This window comes from Myxine glutinosa, chromosome 11 (assembly GCF_964187855.1).
Source record: "Myxine glutinosa chromosome 11, kmMyxGlut1.1, whole genome shotgun sequence".
NCBI classification, from domain to species: domain Eukaryota; kingdom Metazoa; phylum Chordata; class Myxini; order Myxiniformes; family Myxinidae; genus Myxine; species Myxine glutinosa.
Window position 1 is genome coordinate 131,984,198 of NC_136271.1, and position 17,827 is coordinate 132,002,024.

The window sequence follows — 17,827 nt, forward strand, 5'->3', positions numbered from 1 at the left end:
CGTCGCCTTTGCCCGGCTTACCTCGGAGAGCTTCGTGCAGGGGGCGCAGGAGCTGGGCGATACGGGGCAGGAACCGATGGTAAAAGTTCACCATGCCCAGGAACTCCTGCAGCCCTCTGATCGTGCGGGGGCGCGGAAACCCCTTCACCACCTCCACCTTGGCCGGCAGGGGGACGGCTCCGTGCCTGGTGACACGGTGCCCCAGAAAATCGATTGTGGCGGCGCCGAACCGGCACTTTGCGGGGTTCACAATCAGGCCATGCTGGCCCAGGCGTTCGAAGAGCGTGCGGTGGTGGCGTAGGTGCTCTTCGCGGGACGCGCTGGCGACGAGGACATCGTCCAGGTAGACGTAGACAAAATCCAAGTCGCGCAGGACGCTGTCCATCAGTCGCTGGAATGCCTGAGCCGCATTCTTCAGACCGAAGGGCATGCGCAGGAACTCGAAGAGTCCGAATGGCGTGATGACCGCCGTCTTCGGGACGTCCTCCGGCCTGACGGGGACCTGATGGTAGCCGCGTATGAGGTCCACCTTCGAGAAGAAGGACCTGCCCGCCAAACGGGCGGAAAAGTCCTGAATGTGGGGGACGGGGTAGCGGTCGGGAGTCGTGGCGTCATTGAGACGGCGATAGTCCCCGCACGGTCGCCATCCCCCGCCGGGCTTCGGCACGATGTGCAGCGGCGACGCCCAAGCGCTCTCTGAGCGCCGAACGATGCCGAGTTGCTCCAGGGTAGCGAACGCCGCTTTTGCCACCGCCAGCTTCGTCGGCTCGAGGCGGCGTGCCCGGGCGTAGACCGGTGGCCCGACGGTGGGGATGTGATGGGCCACCCCGTGCTTGACGGCCCCCGCCGAGAAGGTGGGCCGCGTCAAGGCCGGGAAGCCGGCGAGGAGGCGGGTGAATGCGTCCGCTGCCGGAAGCGTACAGACCAACGTGGCCGGAACTGAATCGTTCGGCAAGCCGCTTGGCAAGCCGCTCGTTGAGCTGGGCAACGCACAAGCGAGCGAGCTGAACGTCTCGGCCTGGACAAGCCGTCTGCGCTTGACGTCGACCAGGAGCCCATTAGCGCACAGGAAGTCCGCGCCAAGTAGTGCCATGGGCACGTCGGCGGTGACGAACGTCCATCGGAAAACCTGCCCTCCAAACCGCAGAGAGAGGCAGCGTTTTCCGTACGTACGGATGGGCGTCCCGTTCGCGGCAAGCAGCGCGGGGCCCCCACCCGCGGCGTGCTTGTCTGACGTGCCGGCGGGAATGACACTCACCTGCGCTCCCGTGTCGCACAGGTAACGGCGCCCGGAGAAGGTGTCCGTTATGAACAGCAGGCTGCTCGAACGGCCGGTGCTCATCGCCACTATTGAGCGCCGGCCCGGGCGTTTCCCGACCCGTTGAAGGAGCACGGCGGATGACACCGCCGAGCTTCGTGGCCGAACTTGGCGTGGAACCAGCACCAGGTGGTGGAGCTGGAGGAGCGCGGCTGGCTCCGCCAGGCCGGTGGAGTTGGCGGGTTTCCCCGCGGTGGCGGTTTTCGCCGCGGCGGTGGGCGGGGCGTGGCGGCGTTCACGAGGTGCGTATCAGCATGCTGCTGAACATCAGCGTGCTGTAGAAGCTGATGCTGTGGAACATGCTGCTGAACATCAGCGTCGAGGGCCGTGACGGCCACGCCGACGCTCGCCCGCGTGTCCGAAGCGGCGAAGTACCTGTCCGCCTCGGCTGCCAATGCTCGGGGTTCCGTTAGCTCGGTCCCGGCCAACGCGAGGCGAACCTGCGCTGGAAGTTGGCGCCGGAAAAGCGCCCGGAATAGCGAACCGGGGGCTTCGTCGCCCAACAGTGACAGCATATGGTCCATTCGGACCGACGGGCGCGTCTCACCGAGCTCGGGGAGATCCAGGAGGCGGTCGGCCCGTGCGTCGTCCGTGAGGCCGAACGTGGCTAGGAGTAGCCGCTTGAGTGCCTCGTACTTGTGGCCGTCCGGTGGGTGGCGAAGGACGGACACAACTCGAGCGGCCGTGCCGGGCCCGAGGGAGGCGACGACATGGCAGTAGCGCAGGTCGTCGTTGGTGAGGCGCCGAAGCTGAAATTGGGCTTCGGCTTGAACGAACCAGACTTCGGCCTGGGCCTCCCAAAATTCGGGAAGTTTAATCGCCATTGCCTTGTCGTTGGCCATTGCAATGGCGTCGTGTTCGGAAGGATCGCTACGACAGATCCAACGTCGAGGGTCACCAGTAAAGCGCGGCGTTACGCGCGCTGCTTGTGAGCAAGGAGGAAGCGGACAAGCGGTAACATATAAACGTCTTTATTGTAAGAGCACACTGTAACACTGAACTGCTCCGGGCTGGTCGCCCGGTGTATCTCATGAGGCCACGCCTACCCCTCGGGCGTGGCCACCGCCCACTTGGTGCGTGGAATGATGTCACCACGCCAGTGGGCTTTTGTGTCCGCCACAATGTTATATTTCGCTTTTCACCCGATCTCTCAATAGTGAAGATTTCACTTAGCATTAAATAATTACCGGTATTGTAGCCGAATCCAGTTCCAGAATCCGAATCCAGACTAGCCGAATCCAGAATTGAGTACCAGTTCACTGGTAATTCCCTGTTTGTCGTTGAAGGCGGCAAAAAGGATTGGCGTCAGGAAGGGCATCCGGCCGTAAAACATTGCTTCAAAAAGGGGACAAAAAAACAACAACTACCACGGTCCCCGAAAAGGCCAACCCCCGCTTTGCGGGGAAAAATGGCCTCTAAACGGTGGTTTTATTGTAGCCGAATCCATATTCAGATCTTCACCAAAATCTACTCTATTTGTCCTTGTCAGTCACCCAACCGGTCCACCAAGTTTCGTCCAAATCCGTCCACAACTTTTTGAGACATCCTGCTATGTATAGTTTTTGGCCTTATCTCCCATTGGTGAAGAATCACTTTAAAAATTATTGTAGCCGGATCCAAATCCGGATCTTCACCAAAATCTAAACATTTCGTCCTTGTCACATGCACTACATCTCTGCCAAATTTCGTCCGAATGCGTCCACAACTTTTTGAGATATCTTGTTCACAAACAGACAAAGACAGACAGGGTGAAAACAACCTCCATCCACCTTTGGTGGTGGAGGGAACAAGGGAGTTAGGGAGTTCCGTTAGCAAGCGGCTTGCTATCACATGCCAAGCAAGCCGTTCCACATCAGCCGCTTGGCAAGCGGAGCGAGCGGTGAAGAAGGTGGATGACCAGCAGTAAAAAAAGGAGGGTGGGGAGACTTGGAGGGGATGGGGGAGGGGGGAGTTTTGAAGGGGAGGGGTGAGGGGGGAATTTAGGAGGGGTGGGGTGAGGAGGGAGTTTAGGAGGGAAGGGGCAAGGGTAAGCCGCTTGCTAGCGGAACGCGCCTACTTATGTTAGCAAAATTGCCACAGTAATGGGATTCCAACGGGTGGTGACTATTTCTTCAATTCTACTGTCACATATGACGACATTGAAACATACAGTTCAAACTTATATTGTTACTTCCACATTTCATCCAAATTATTTAAAATCTACAAACATCCAAAACCCCTCGACTGCTCCGCCCACCCTCTCCTCACCCCGTCGATAAGCTTGGTGGCGGCTCCCCCTTCTCTACTCCACATTCATTGTCCTTGTCCCTCAGACAATGTCGGAGTTGTGACATTAAAATGAGAACCGATATTTATTTAGTTAGCTTCCATATTGCAGACATCCATTCTTCATGACGTTTTTTGAATTACATTTTTATTGACATAAATTCCCTTAAATCTCGCTTTGAGGTTGATAGTAGAGAGGAAAGGGAAATTGTGTTACCCGTGGGGAAATTTAGCCTTCAACATAACAAGTACAAAAAGTTTTAATTAAAACAAAAGCCGCGTCGATGTTACACAATGCCTAGATGCAGCTGTGCCTATAACGTCGATGTTATAAGCACAGGACATTCCTATTGATTCGATTACTTGATGTTATTTTTGTGCAAAGTGAAAATATATCTCGGCAATTTCCCGTGTGTGGCGACGAATTTTTAATATATCTCGGCATTTTCCCGTCTGTTATTTCAGGCGGTGTATGACTGACCATGCCGCGATGTAAAAAAAAAATATCTCGGCAATTTCCCGTATGTGGCGACACGTGAACGAAGCTATGCTCCTCTCTCCACATTATTGTGACGACGTATAAATTAAATATTCATCGTGACGATTGTCATCAAATGGACGAATTTTTAATATATCTCGGCATTTTCCCGTCTGTTATTTCGGGCGGTGTATGACTGACCATGCCGCGATTTAAACAAAATATATATATCTCGGCATTTTCCCCGTCTGTTATTTCGGGTGGTGTATGACTGACCATGCCACGATTAAAAAAAAAAATCTCAATGGACTTGAAGTTACAGGCCTTTGAGAATTCATTTAGTTCTATAAAGGGCAACTTTCATCAGAATTTCTTCCCGTTTTTTTTCAACCGAGTCTAAAACTATGTTAGCGACTGTGAAAAATGAAATGATATATCGAATTTGATTTGAAATAAAACTGTGTGAGAGAGGAAGACACCACGGGCCTACAAAACAGGCCTCAAAGCTATGCAAGTTAATAAAATGGTGGATATTTGTTTATATGAAGGCTCTCCCAGAATGGGTGGAGCTATGGTTCCCAGAATGGGTGGAGCTTTGAGGTTTTGTCTTCTCTGCAAGAACAAGAAGAACAAGAAGAAGAAGAACAACAACAACAGCAGAGGGCACTCTATGAGCAGCGTCTGCGACGCGGTTAAAATCAGACTGCAGCCTCTTCCCTCTCGACAAATCTTGATAAATCACAAGCTGCTCAAACACTTAGAATATTCCTTTCAATCCTGACAAATTTCACACTCGCACAATCTCTCTCCAAAATGACCGTCTGGTAAAGCCTTCTTTACAATCCTCTTGAGGAAGTTCAGTCACTCCAACCCCTGGGTCTCACTGTCAGCCATGATCTTTCTTGGGCAAAGAATGGTCGAAGAGGTCTTTGAGATCTCCACTTTTATCAATTACTTTTGGCAGATCATTGGTCAATTCACCATCGAGCAGATATTTCTCACCGAATTCCACTTTTCCTTCGACTCGATATTTTCTTTGGTTTTGCGTTTATGCATTTTCCTCCTAATGATTTCACTTGCATTTCACTGCATTGTCAATGGTATTGAAGGGTCTAAGTGTGTGCCACTTATCATTGTCTGCATTTTATTAATTTGTTTCCAATAATTTCTACGTAATGGAGAAAAAGTATTTGTATGTTTCCTCTACTCCTAAAGGATTTGCCCAAGGAAGCCGAGACTTTCAGGGAATAATGAGGGCACCCTGAAGTTGTGCCTGTGCAAGTGTCATTGGATTCCATCAAGTTTTGAAAAAACAAATTCACCAATCTTCACATTTTCTTCGTTTGGGGATGAGTTGGGGAGGGCAATTTGAATTAATCGAGCTATATAAACCACGATGCATTACATATGCACATAAGCAGTACACATGTTTTTGCCGCATACACGTAAACAAGGTTATTTTTATTTATTTTTGGGAGCCATCTAGGCAGCGGTCTGTTGCCTATACACTGCCCAAGTAAAGGGATCTGTCAGGAGAACATGTTTCACGCTTGGAACACGATTACCATTCAGGCAGGTTCTCTCTTGGTAATAATAATAATAGTTTCAAGGAATTTCAACACAGGCTCCCCATCAAACCTGTGCATCGGTTGTCAACCTGTGCTTGTTTGTCCATGCTGATCCTCAAACAAGGAAGTAGCACATACGATTTTCGCTCACTTGGACTTTAGTCCACTGAGCTTATGTGATCGAGCAGTGTCCGTGGGTAAGCCAGTTGGTCAGTCAGTGAGTCTGTAAACACTTCAGTCATTATCGCTTGAACCAAACACACAATTTTGATGAAACTTGGCCACAAGCTTAATATCTGATGCCCAAAGAAGGTGTATTGATCACATCAAAATCTGTGCTCATTAAAGGGTCTATGGGGGGGTTTGACCCCACCCCCACCTCCCAAAATAGGTATTTGCTCTCTTTTCTGGAACTACACACACGATTTTGATGAAACTTGATCATAACCTTCATCGCCCATGATGTACCAATGTTTGTTCCTGGCATTGAGATATCGGTATCTCAGGGAGTCTGTGACCAGAGCCAGAGGAGAGGGTATTGCATTTGAGTCCGTTTGTTTGTCTGTTTGTTTGTTTGTCTGTTTGTCCGCACAGAATAAATATGATTTTCTCTGCAACCGTTGGTCCGATTGACAGGAAATTTTCACCATCACCTCCATTATGACGTCATAATTCGACAAGTACAAAACTTCATCCAATCACGATGAAATTTCTTGAGCGCCATGTCGGCATAAACTGGAGGAGAAAAAAAATTAATAATTATGACGTCACCTGTCACGTGGTTCGGCCGCCATCTTGGAAAAACCGAAAAACTTTGCACCTCTATCTCCGAAAGCGCTGAATAGAAAAGATTGAGACATGGGTCTTTGTGAAGAACTCTCCATGGGGAATCAAATATGTCAATGATGATGTCATAGGTGCCTCCATTATGACGTCATAATTCGACAAGTACAAAACTTCATCCAATCAAGATAAAATTTCTTGAGAATAATCTAGGAATAAGTTAGTTCAGAAATTTTTTAAATGATGACGTCATCAGTCACGTGGTTCGGCCGTCATATTTGTTTTAACAGAAAAGCCTTAAAAACCACTGAAAATACATCCTGGTGAGGGTTTGCAATCTCTGATTGCTCTTTGTTGTTTTAATAGTCTTTGGTATGATTGGCAGTGGATCGAACCACCGACCTCCCAGACTCAGAGCGGATGCTCTAATCACAATCACACCATTACTTCAATCTTGCAGCAAAGATGGAGAAAGTTTTATGTTGTAGGTTTCCTCTCTGGTCATGTTATTGGCAGCTGTCAGCATTCGATCAATTATGATTATTGTAAGGCCACAATTACAATAGTAATATTGTATATCAATTGATCATTTTAACTAACTTCAAATCTGGTGAAGATCCCATTTGCTTGTCGTTGCGGCATGAAAAACTAGCTTTAACCATGTGACAGGAAGGCAAAATAGTGCATTTATTGTTCAAACACAAAACTGAATCACCATTATATTATCCACCATTAGGATTCATTTTCGTATCCACTATTAATTTACATGAAAACCGTTTTTGTTCTTAAAAGAAACAATTAAATTGTGCCTCAAATGCAAAAGTGAATGGCTATTAAGTAGCAAAATATACACAAAAATGGATTTAAAATGTGCAAATGAAACACCCATGCAATAGGAAGAAGACTGCATAATTTTGAAGTTCAACAAGTAGCAGAATACAAAAGTTTTCACTTTGTTCAGTACAAGAATATCCATTTTATACACAATCATGTATCCATTTATAATGGATATATTAATTATCCGGCTTTTTATTTGATTCCAAGTCATTATGACGGGCCCATTATATCACATAAAGGCCGAGACTGGAAAGCCTCGATGAGAGGGGAAGGTGGGGGTGTGTGTGTATATATATATATATATGTATTTATTTATATATTTTTTAGGTTAAAAACACAACAAAACCCTGAATAGAACAGCTTATGAGCTTTGTGCAAAGAATCATAAAGTTTGCATAGATGTTTACAATGCAATATTGAGAACGCTAAATGGAAAACACAGTAAACAACATTGGAATATCTCAAATCAACAAGCTTAGCTTTGAATCAGCATTTTCACAACTTCCCTTAAACAATAAATATTAATCAGCAGCATCCTTGTTCAGCATAATGTCAATGTAGCCACTGAAGAGAAGCTAGAGTACGGCATACATCCGACAGCATTATTTTGATGTCAAACACAGACACAGACAGACAAACGTTTGAAGCACCGACGAAATGCCTGCTGTTTTAGAGTGGTCCAATGCTCATGGAGGAGGCCACATGTAAACCACATACAAGAAAATAGACGTTCGGAGACATCGGTGTACTTTTACAGAATTCATTCATTCATCGACAATGGACAAACAGGGTGCACGGAGAACGAACCTCAGTTCCCCACATTACGAGACATGCCAATTCACAACGAGTACTCACTTTAGCTCACCTGGACTTTAGTCAGATGGGAACACGAACAGGTCAAGACACAGTTTGTGATTTTGCTTTTGGTAAAGATAAAGGAGAAACAACAAACAAAAAATTCTACAGCTTCAAAGCGATCAACCAATGATGAGAAACCTTTACAATCCACACTCAATTATTGTCACCACAAAACTAAGGAAAACCCAAAATATTATTTTCTATAATCCCCTTCTCGTTAAATGCAAGTACAACAACATAATTTAAGGAGTGCGTACAAGTTCACTCTGTGTACCTCACTCCTCAAACATTGCTGAAAGAGCTCAAGCTTTGGAACTTCTCCCGAAGTTTCCATACCAGTCCTTGGTTGGACGCATCCTGTACAGTGCGAATGTCCGACTCCAGCTCTGGTCGATCGTCGGATTGTGAAAAGCCACTCTGCCTTTGCCTCCGCACGTCTCCACTCCACCGCTCTGAAGCAGGTTGGATAGAGATCACTCGGTCATTATTGGATGAACGGATCTCAATTATGTGTTGCTTCCTATTCTCGGGTGAGCAAACGGCATAAAAGCTACGACCATGACTGCTTTCACCATTGTTTTGCGGCACAGCTCGAAAATCATCATAGCAGGAATGATAATCGAGATTGCGGTCACGAGAAGTCCTCTTCTTGACATCGTCCATGCAACTGTCATCGTTATTTCTATGCCGTATGCCGTCAGTCATGGCATTAGGCCGACTGATTTGCTGGTCCAAAGATGGCATTTCATCTTGAAGAAGACGTGTGCTGTTCACTGTGATTGCCTCAACAGGACGAATATCGGAATATTTGTTACAATTTATTCCGCCAGGACCAACATCGGACAACATTCGCAGCATGCGGAACTTCCCCAGACCGACACAATCATCGGACACCTCCTCGGTTTTCAAATGCTGGGCAGTTGACAGGTACTTTGAACGCAGGTCCTTCACGATAGGCCAGTCCGTTGTTGCTTCCTCTCGGGGTGTCGAATTTTGAGGCAAAGTGAATGAATATCCGGGTTTCGGCCAAGCACTCGGAGATGTTCGGGTTTCGACCGGAATTCTTATGTTCTCCACATCCTCCCCTGCTGCACCCAGACTCTCAATAAGCTGATCCTCTTTGGTTTGTGGCTCATCATTGTATACGCCTCTTATTTCTGTTCTTTTGGCATTGAATTCATCCTCGGTGTGAGGATAATGCAAATTTGTCTCATCTGAAAAAAAGGAAAAGAAACCCAATGAAAAGTACATAAAAACTTAAATCATCCCAAATAACGATGAACTAGGTATTTTCATATCAATGTTGGTTACTTGAAGGCCTGGGCTCCATTACAGCACTGACATCATTATGCCTTGCTAGCGGAACGCGCCTACTTATATTAGCAAAATGGCCACAGTAATGAGAATCCAAAGGGTTGGTGACTATTTCTTCAATTCTACTGCACATATGACGACATTGAAACATACAGTTCAAACTTATATTGTTACTTCCACATTTCATCCAAATTATATAAAATCTACAAACATACAAAACCCCTCGACTGCTCCGCCCACCCTCTCCTCACCCCGTCGATAAGCTTGGTGGCGGCTCCCCCTTCTCTACTCCACATTCATTGTCCTTGTCCCTCAGACAATGTCGGAGTTGTGATATTAAAATGAGAACCGATATTTAGTTAGCTTCCATATTGCAGACATCCATTCTTCATGACATTTTTTGAATTACTTTTTTATTGACATAAATTCCCTTAAATCTCGCTTTGACGTTGATAGTAGAGAGGAAAGGGAAATTGTGTTACCCCTGGGGAAATTTTGGCCTGTTTAATAGGAAAATGGAGAGTCTTTGTGCGATTGCAAAATGCAGCCAAAGGTAATGCATTAATAAAGCGCTCTGGAGCTTTGGCAAAATATACAATGGTGAACCTTCAACCAAACACTACAGAAATTAAAAAGCAGAAATCCTGCTTTAGATTTTGCACCAACAGGCCAGATCATAATTGGGAGTGGAGGAGGAGTGGTTGTGGGATTAACATGGATGCTAAAAGTCTTCTTCTTCTTTGATGTTCTCAAATGCCTCCTTCCACTCCACCAGTATTTCCTGCATCTCCCGCCCACTTTCCACCACAACAACCATATCGTTCACATACAATACCCTCCCCACAATACCTTTCATGTTCACCTTCCTGCTTACCAGCTCCATTACCATGATAAACATGAGTGGGCTGAGAGAGCTTCCCTGCCTCAAACCGATGTTCACATTAAACTGCTGCAACATCCTAGCACCAATCAAAACTCTTCCCTCCCTTGTACATCCTTTCCACCAACCTAACTTCTGCCTCTGGCACTCCCAACCATCTCGATGCTCAAACTAAACTTTACGAAAACGACAGTTTGTTGTGTAAATTGTACGTTTTATTAATTTGTGCTCTCCATATTCTCATATTAAAGGTTTGTTGAAAACTTGACGGCAAAACTCTGTGTTTCCTCAAAACTCAACTCTGTGTTTGCCTCAAAATCTTGTGTCCCAAACCCATCTCTCTCTGTTCCCACCTTACCCAGTCGAACCCAACTGCACCTGGACTCTGTATCCTTCTCTCCTGACAAGGTGGAGGAGTTTTTGTCAAACCTCGACTCTGATTCTGCAACTGGACCAGACGGCATCAGCTCACGGGTCCTAAAATCCTGCTCTGCCGCTCTATCTCACCCTCTCTCTGTTCTTTTCACCCTCTCTTTTGCTCAAGGTCATCTGCCAGCATCCTGGAAATCAGCAAACATTACCGCTTTACACAAAAAAGGTGCAAAAACAGATCCTTGCAACTACAGACCAATCAACCTGCTCCCAATTATCAGCAAAGTCATGGAATCCATCATTGCTTCGGATATCAAATCCTTCCTCTTCTCCAATGGCTTGATCTCCGACAATCAATTTGGATTCAGAACAGGTCATTCTACTCTGGACATGCTGCTTCTGCTGTCTCAACAATGGATGGAGGTACTCAATGCCAAACAGGAAATCAGAGCCGTCTCCCTTGACATATCACGTGCCTTCGATACGGTCTGGCACACAGCTCTGCTCACCAAACTCTCCTCCTATGGTATCCATGGAAATCTCCATGCATGGCTTGCGGACTTCCTCTCTGGTCGTAGACAACGTGTGGCCCTAAATAGATTTCTCTCATCTCCCCTTCCTGTTCAGGCTGGAGTTCCCCAAGGCAGTGTTCTGGGCCCTGTGCTTTTTCTGGTCTTTATCAATGATCTCTCTGACTCTCTGGAAAATCCTCTCTATCTCTTTGCTGATGACTCCACTCTCTGCCGCTCCATTCCTCTTCCCTCAGATCGGCAGTCTGCAGCCTCCTCACTCTCTGAAGCCCTAGACAAAATCACAGACTGGTCAAACAAGTGGAACATGTCTTTCAATCCTGATAAATCTCACACTCTTACTATGTCTCTCCGAAAAGATCGACTGGACAACCCTCCCATCTACTTTCTCAACAATCCTCTCCAAGAAGTTCTGTCGCTCAAGCTTTTGGGTCTCACTATCTGCCATGATCTTTCTTGGGAAAACCACATTTCCAAGCTGGCCTCCAAAGCCAGTCGCCGACTGGGCATCCTCCGTCGTGCGAAGTCCTTCCTCGGCACACCTGAGCTCCTCACCACATACAAGGCTTTCATCCGCAGCTCAATGGAATACTGTTCTCCCCTATGGGCCGGTGCTCCTGCCTCACACCTAGCTCGGCTTCACGCTGTTGAAACCAAAGCTTTCAGAATCATTGGAATCTCCAGTGATGAAGCTATCTCTGAGGGCCTTTCACTCACTCACCGCAGACAGGTTGGTAGTCTTTCTGTCTTCTCCGACTCCTCTCCAGCCTTGCTCCCCCAGCTCTCTGTGCTTTGTCCCCCAAATATTCCTACAGGTCGCACAAGATCTGCCAGCAACCCTCTGATGGTTAAACTGCCGAAATCTCGGCTCTCTGCTCACCTTCACTCTTTCATGCCTCTTTTCTCCCGCCTCTGGAACAAACTCCCACACTCCCTTCAATCCCACTCCTCCCTCCAGGTCTTTAAAACAGCTGTTCACCACCATCTATTAATCTTTCCCCATCCAAAACCTTGATCTCTTCTACCCCCACTAATTCACCCCAGATCCACCTTGTTTGAAATTCCAACTTCTTTCCTGGAAGTCCCGGCAGTGTCCATATGTTTTCTACCTCTCCCACCCCCCCCCCCCCTTCCCATGCATCCCCTCCCAAAGCCCTCTCCCTCCCACAGATCTCTCGATGTCCCTGCTCTCAGATGTTGTGTTTGTGTTCCTTCCCCTCTCGCCCCATCTTGTCTACTGCTCCCCATGTTATATGTTTTATGTGTCGGTTTGTCTTTCTGTGTGATTAATGTTCGCTTTTTCACGAGCCTCGATCTTGTATACAAAAAAGAAAAGAAAAAAAAGAAGCTTAATTGTTAAAAATGTTATGGCCTGGACAGGCTCACTGATGCTCAATGGAAAAGAAATAAAGAAACAAGGAAGTGATTTTAAAAAAACCAGGGGTTCTCGTGCTTGAAATGCGGTGTTTATAGTCACTATGACTTTGCCCTTTCACATTTTGACCAAAGTTTTTATTTTTCTCTTTATTCTCATAATAAAGGTTTGTTGAAAATTTGATGATAAAAGTTCCAAGTATTGAGCATTACAATTATGCTTGCAAATGTCCCAATGCATTTTGATAGTGGTCAATTTTTAATGTAGTTGTTGTACTTATCCATTATCAAAATCATTCTTTATAGCATGCCACCGCCAGGCTGAACAAGTTTACGGTTCGTATCCCACTGATAGGCCAAATCTGGATCCGGAACTGAACCAAAATCTAATCGACTTGTTCTTGTCACCAAACCAACTAATCTACCAAGTTTTGTCATAATCTGCCCACAATTGTTTGAAATATCATGCTATATAAAATTTGGCCCCATCTCTCAATGTTGAAGAATCACTTCACTTAGTAAAACAATTCTTGTATTCGGTTCCGTATTTGGATCTTCACCAAAATTTAATCGATTCGCCCTTCTCACACACTCAACCTGTCCACCAAGTTTCGTCCATATCCATCCACAAGTCCTTGAGATGTCCTGTTCGCAGACAGACAGACAAACAGACAGAGGTGGCAACATAACCTCCGCCCACTCTTGGTGGTGGAGGTAACTATTTCAATTGAGACTCACCCTTGTAGAGCACTGGATTTGGTGTGGAGGTGCGAGGATGTTCCCGTTTCGAACCTGGAATCCTCGCGTTTCCTTTCGCTTTTGAAGACTTGATGCGCATGCTGTACTGCCGAGCCATTTGGAACACCTTGCTCATCGATTTGCCTTCTACCTCTGTGGAGGTGCTCTCAGTACTTATTGCTGGCAGCCTGCCGGACTTCCATTCTTGAGGACTTTTCTCAGCTTGTGAAACATTTATGGCATGTGGGACGCTCTCAGATGGGCTCTTTTCTGAAAGATCCATTTCAAATACTTCATTCTCAAGGTGACTCGAGAGACGGTTGGGATGACGAACAACTTTAGTGTCTATTGGGCATCTTTGATCTGAAGTGACACGGCTTTTAGAAAACTCATCCTCAACAACCACCTGCTTCTCAACATAGTCTTCTTTTGATGGTTCAACGTCGGTAAAGTAAGCATGAAATATACCAGAGGCTTTTGGTTTTTCACGCACTGCCGACTGAAGTGTGGAAGTGCCAGCGAGCTCATAATTCTGCTCTTGGTTAAGCTGGGATAATTCTGATATATGCGGTGGAAGAATTGGGATCTCCAGCCTTTGGGGAATTGCTTCTTTGATGAAATCGAATTGCAATTTTTGTTTATTTTCCAAAACATGAGGGTTCATGCGAGGGCCATTCACAACACCATTTCCCTTCTCGCTGAATGACCTTTTCAAATAAACCGCTTTATGATTTATCAATAGATTTGGCTCTTGAGCTTCTGGAGAATGAAATCTCTTGATCTTTTCAATGAGATTACGGTCCGCGTTCGACAGAGATGATGTTAGTTGATTTTGCCTTTGTAGATGAAAGGGAAGATTGCTCTTACATTCAGGTTGCATGCGCTCCTCAACGTGTTGCAATTTGTTCATCGACGACAATGGCAAACTGTCCTCTCGGAGATGTAGCCAAACCTCATTGGTCGGCTTCGGATGGAATATAGGGTTTGATGAATTTCTTTTGTGAGACCTGTATTTCCGTTCCAAACCCACTTCGTCGCCATCAGAATTGTTACGACAGCGAGGGGTTGGTATGTCATCTTCTGATACACTGGGGCATCGAGTGCTAGGTACACTACCAACTGTGTCACCATCTACACTACGCTCACCCACCAGCTCCAGTGAAGGTGGGGGTGTGTTACAGATAGTGCTGTCATCACTTATTTCCCCATTCTCTTCAATGGGGTCGTAATGATGTCCATCCAATATCATAGCTGCCTTGGTTAAAATGTCATCTGGTGGTTTTGTTTGGTGCGGTTTGTTCTCCATTGCGACACGGAAAGATTCTGATCTCCCCGGCACCTGAAGATTGCTCAGATCTGCTTCACTTTCTTCTTCAAGTTCATCTGCAGACGTTTCCACACATGAAGATGTCTCGTAGTCAGATATTTCTGAATACTGGCTCTGCGTTTCGGCCCTTGAGACGTATTCATGCCTATTCTCCAAGTGATCTTCTCTCAGAATAATGGGGTCCACTCTGTTATTCAAGCTACCATTTGCAATTCCAGTGTCCTGCACAAAAGAAAAACACAAGGAAAGATTTCAATCAATAAGGCCTCAAAACAATAATATTTGGGGGGGGGGGGGGGGGGGGTTCTTTTCTTTTTTTCTTTTCTAACTCGTCATATGAAAATGTATGTAAAATACAAATCAACACAGAGTTGGCAGGCTTTTGTACAGCATTTACACAACCTTAGCTAGAGTATGCATACAGTGTCTTCAGAAAGTAATCACACCCCTTGATGTTTTCACATTGTGTTATGTTACAGCCTGAATTTATAATGGCTTAAATTGATTTTTTTTTTTTTTTTTTGTTATATACAAGATCGAGGCTCGTGTAAGAGCTACCATTAAACACAGAAAACATAAACAGACACATAAAACACATAATAAAGGGAGCGAGAGACAAGAGGGGAAGACATAGGGAAGCACACAAGCACAACAGTAGAGAATAGGGACATCGGGAGATCTGTGGAAGGGAGAGGGTTGGGGCAGACGAGTGAGGGGGGGGGGGGGGGGAGGAAGAGGTACACGGTATAAAGTAAATGAACACCACTAGGAATTTCAGGAAAGAAGTTGGAGATAGAATGAAGTCACTTCCATGTACATCCGCCCTGTCTGCGAAGCTCCGGAAGAAGCCATCCCGCGGCACTACCCAATGCCCCAATAAGGGCGAAACCAGGTTGGAAACTGAGTTTTCATGCACCTGTGGCAGTATCTGAATTAATATCTTTATGATGTAGCGCTGCGGGATGGCTTCTTCCGGAGCTTCGCAGACAGGGCGAATGTACGTGACGGTAATGTCATGGCGTTCGCTCATTACGTTGGAGCACTAAATTATGTATATTAATTTCATTACTCCCAACCACATCCAGGTCAACTCCATGTAGTGGGTGGAAACAAGAGGTAATGTACCCAGTGGCAGGAGTTGCTTATCACTCCCGGTAAGGTGCAGCAAAGGCTGTATGGGACACCTGACTGGCGGTTCTCCACTCACAGTATGGAGTCACTTAAGTGCTGATGTATGTGTACATATATATATAATTACATATATATATAATTATATATATATATAATTATATATATATATATATATATATATATATATATATATATATATATATATATATATATATATGTATATATATATATATATATATATATATATATATATATATGTATATATATATATATATATATTAATATACATGTATATATATATGTATATATATATATGTATATGTATATATATATATATATATATATATATATATATATATATATATATATATATATATATATATATATATATATATATATATATATATGATCAAAACCCCCCTCCTAGCTTTAATGGTGTGCACCAGCCACGAATTATGTCTCACACGGTAAATACCGCATAACCCGCAAGGAACCAACAGCCTGTCTGCCACACAGACCATCGTTCCCACCAGTGCAAACCAAAACCAGGGGGTGCGGTGCGATCGGCGGGAATAATAATCAACGAACATAACAGCGTGACGAGCGCTGTCCCGATCTCCTGTGGACCGAAGTCCTAGACCAAAGCGTCACCTCCGACCCAAAGGGTCTTCTGGAGGCCTCAGCCCGGCCACTCTGTCAACAGACAGAGATTTATTCATTGGTCCCCATTGGCTAAACATCAAGCAGAGCCGCCAATCCAGATTCGGGATTTCGGGCTTTCTGGTCTGTGTGGCAGACAGGCTGTTGGTTCCTTGCGGGTTATGCGGTATTTACCGTGTGAGACATAATTCCTGGCTGGTGCTCACCATTAAAGCTAGGAGGTGCCTTGATCATCTTAATAGACGATTTTGGTCCTCATTGGTTAGATTTTTCGCAGTGTGCCGCCCTGTGGCGTTGGCAAAAACTGCATGGAAATCGGACCTGGCAGGAGTAATTCCCTGCCGGTGGATTAAGGGGTCTCACTCCTATTAAGAGGAGTGGTCCCACCTGTATGACCATGCATTGTGGCCCTTTGGGGGGCATGATGCATGCGTTTGAATGACCATGCGCTTCCCCCTCGGGGTTGAGGCGCATGTGTATTGTTTTGGGGACAGCCTTGTTGACGATGTGCCTTGACCATGGGGTCAAGGTGCACGTCCAAGGCTGTTCAAATGTTTGAATTTTTACCTTTTTTCACACGTAAAAAAGGCAGGCCCTGACTGTGGCCCTAAACCAGTGGACAAAAACTGCATGGAAATCTGACCTGGCAGGAGTAATTCCCTGCCAGTGGATTAAGGGGTCTCACTCCTATTAAGAGGAGTGGTCCCACCAGTATGACCATGCATTGTGGCCCTCTGGGGGCATGATGCATGCGTTTTGAATGACCATGCGTTTCCCCCTCGGGGTTGAGGCGCATGTGTACTGTAATGGGGACAGCCTTGTTGACGATGTGCCTTGACCATGGGGTCAAGGTGCACGTCCAAGGCTGTTCAAATGTTTGACTTTTTACCTTTTTTCAGTGTAAAAAAGGCTGGCCTTTTTTGAGCGGGCCCTAAACGCTTAAATACCTGCATGCAAATCGGACCTGGCAGGAGTAATGCCCTGCCGGTGGATTAAGGGGTCTCACTCCTATTAAGAGGAGTGGTCCCAATTGTATGACCATGCATTGTGGCCCTTTGGGGGGCATGATGCATGCGTTTGAATGACCATGCGCTTCCCCCTTGGGGTTGAGGCGCATGTGTATTGTTATGGGGACAGCCTTGTTGACGATGTGCCTTGACCATGGGGTCAAGGTGCACGTCCAAGGCTGTTCAAATGTTTGACTTTTTACCTTTTTTCATTGCAAAAAAGGCAGGCCTTCTAAGCGGGCCCTAAACGCTTAAATACCTGCATGCAAATCGGACCTGGCAGGAGTAATGCCCTGCCGGTGGATTAAGGGGTCTCACTCCTATTAAGAGGAGTGGTCCCACCTGTATGACCATGCATTGTGGCCCTTCGGGGGCATGATGCATGCG

General features: G+C 46.0%; 1 protein-coding gene across 1 annotated transcript; it reads right to left on the minus strand.

Moving 5' to 3' along the window:
• Positions 1–7,075: 7,075 nt before the first annotated feature.
• On the minus strand, positions 7,076–14,887 carry LOC137418638 (uncharacterized). The gene is made up of 2 exons (XM_068104731.2): positions 13,316–14,887; positions 7,076–9,321 (listed from the first exon to the last, which is right to left on the minus strand). Exons 1-2 carry the CDS (start codon positions 14,619–14,621, stop codon positions 8,390–8,392), a joined length of 2,238 nt encoding a protein of 745 aa, XP_067960832.2. The 5' UTR covers positions 14,622–14,887; the 3' UTR covers positions 7,076–8,389.
• Positions 14,888–17,827: the final 2,940 nt, after the last annotated feature.

Bases quoted from the DNA above. Each gene is read 5' to 3' on its own strand.
- LOC137418638 (XM_068104731.2), bottom strand. From the start codon at position 14,621: ATGGAGAACAAACCGCACCAAACAAAACCACCAGATGACATTTTAACC. The intron at 9,322-13,315 runs GTGAGTCTCAAT...CCTTTTTTTCAG, and splicing joins AAATCCAGTGCTCTACAAGG to ATGAGACAAATTTGCATTAT.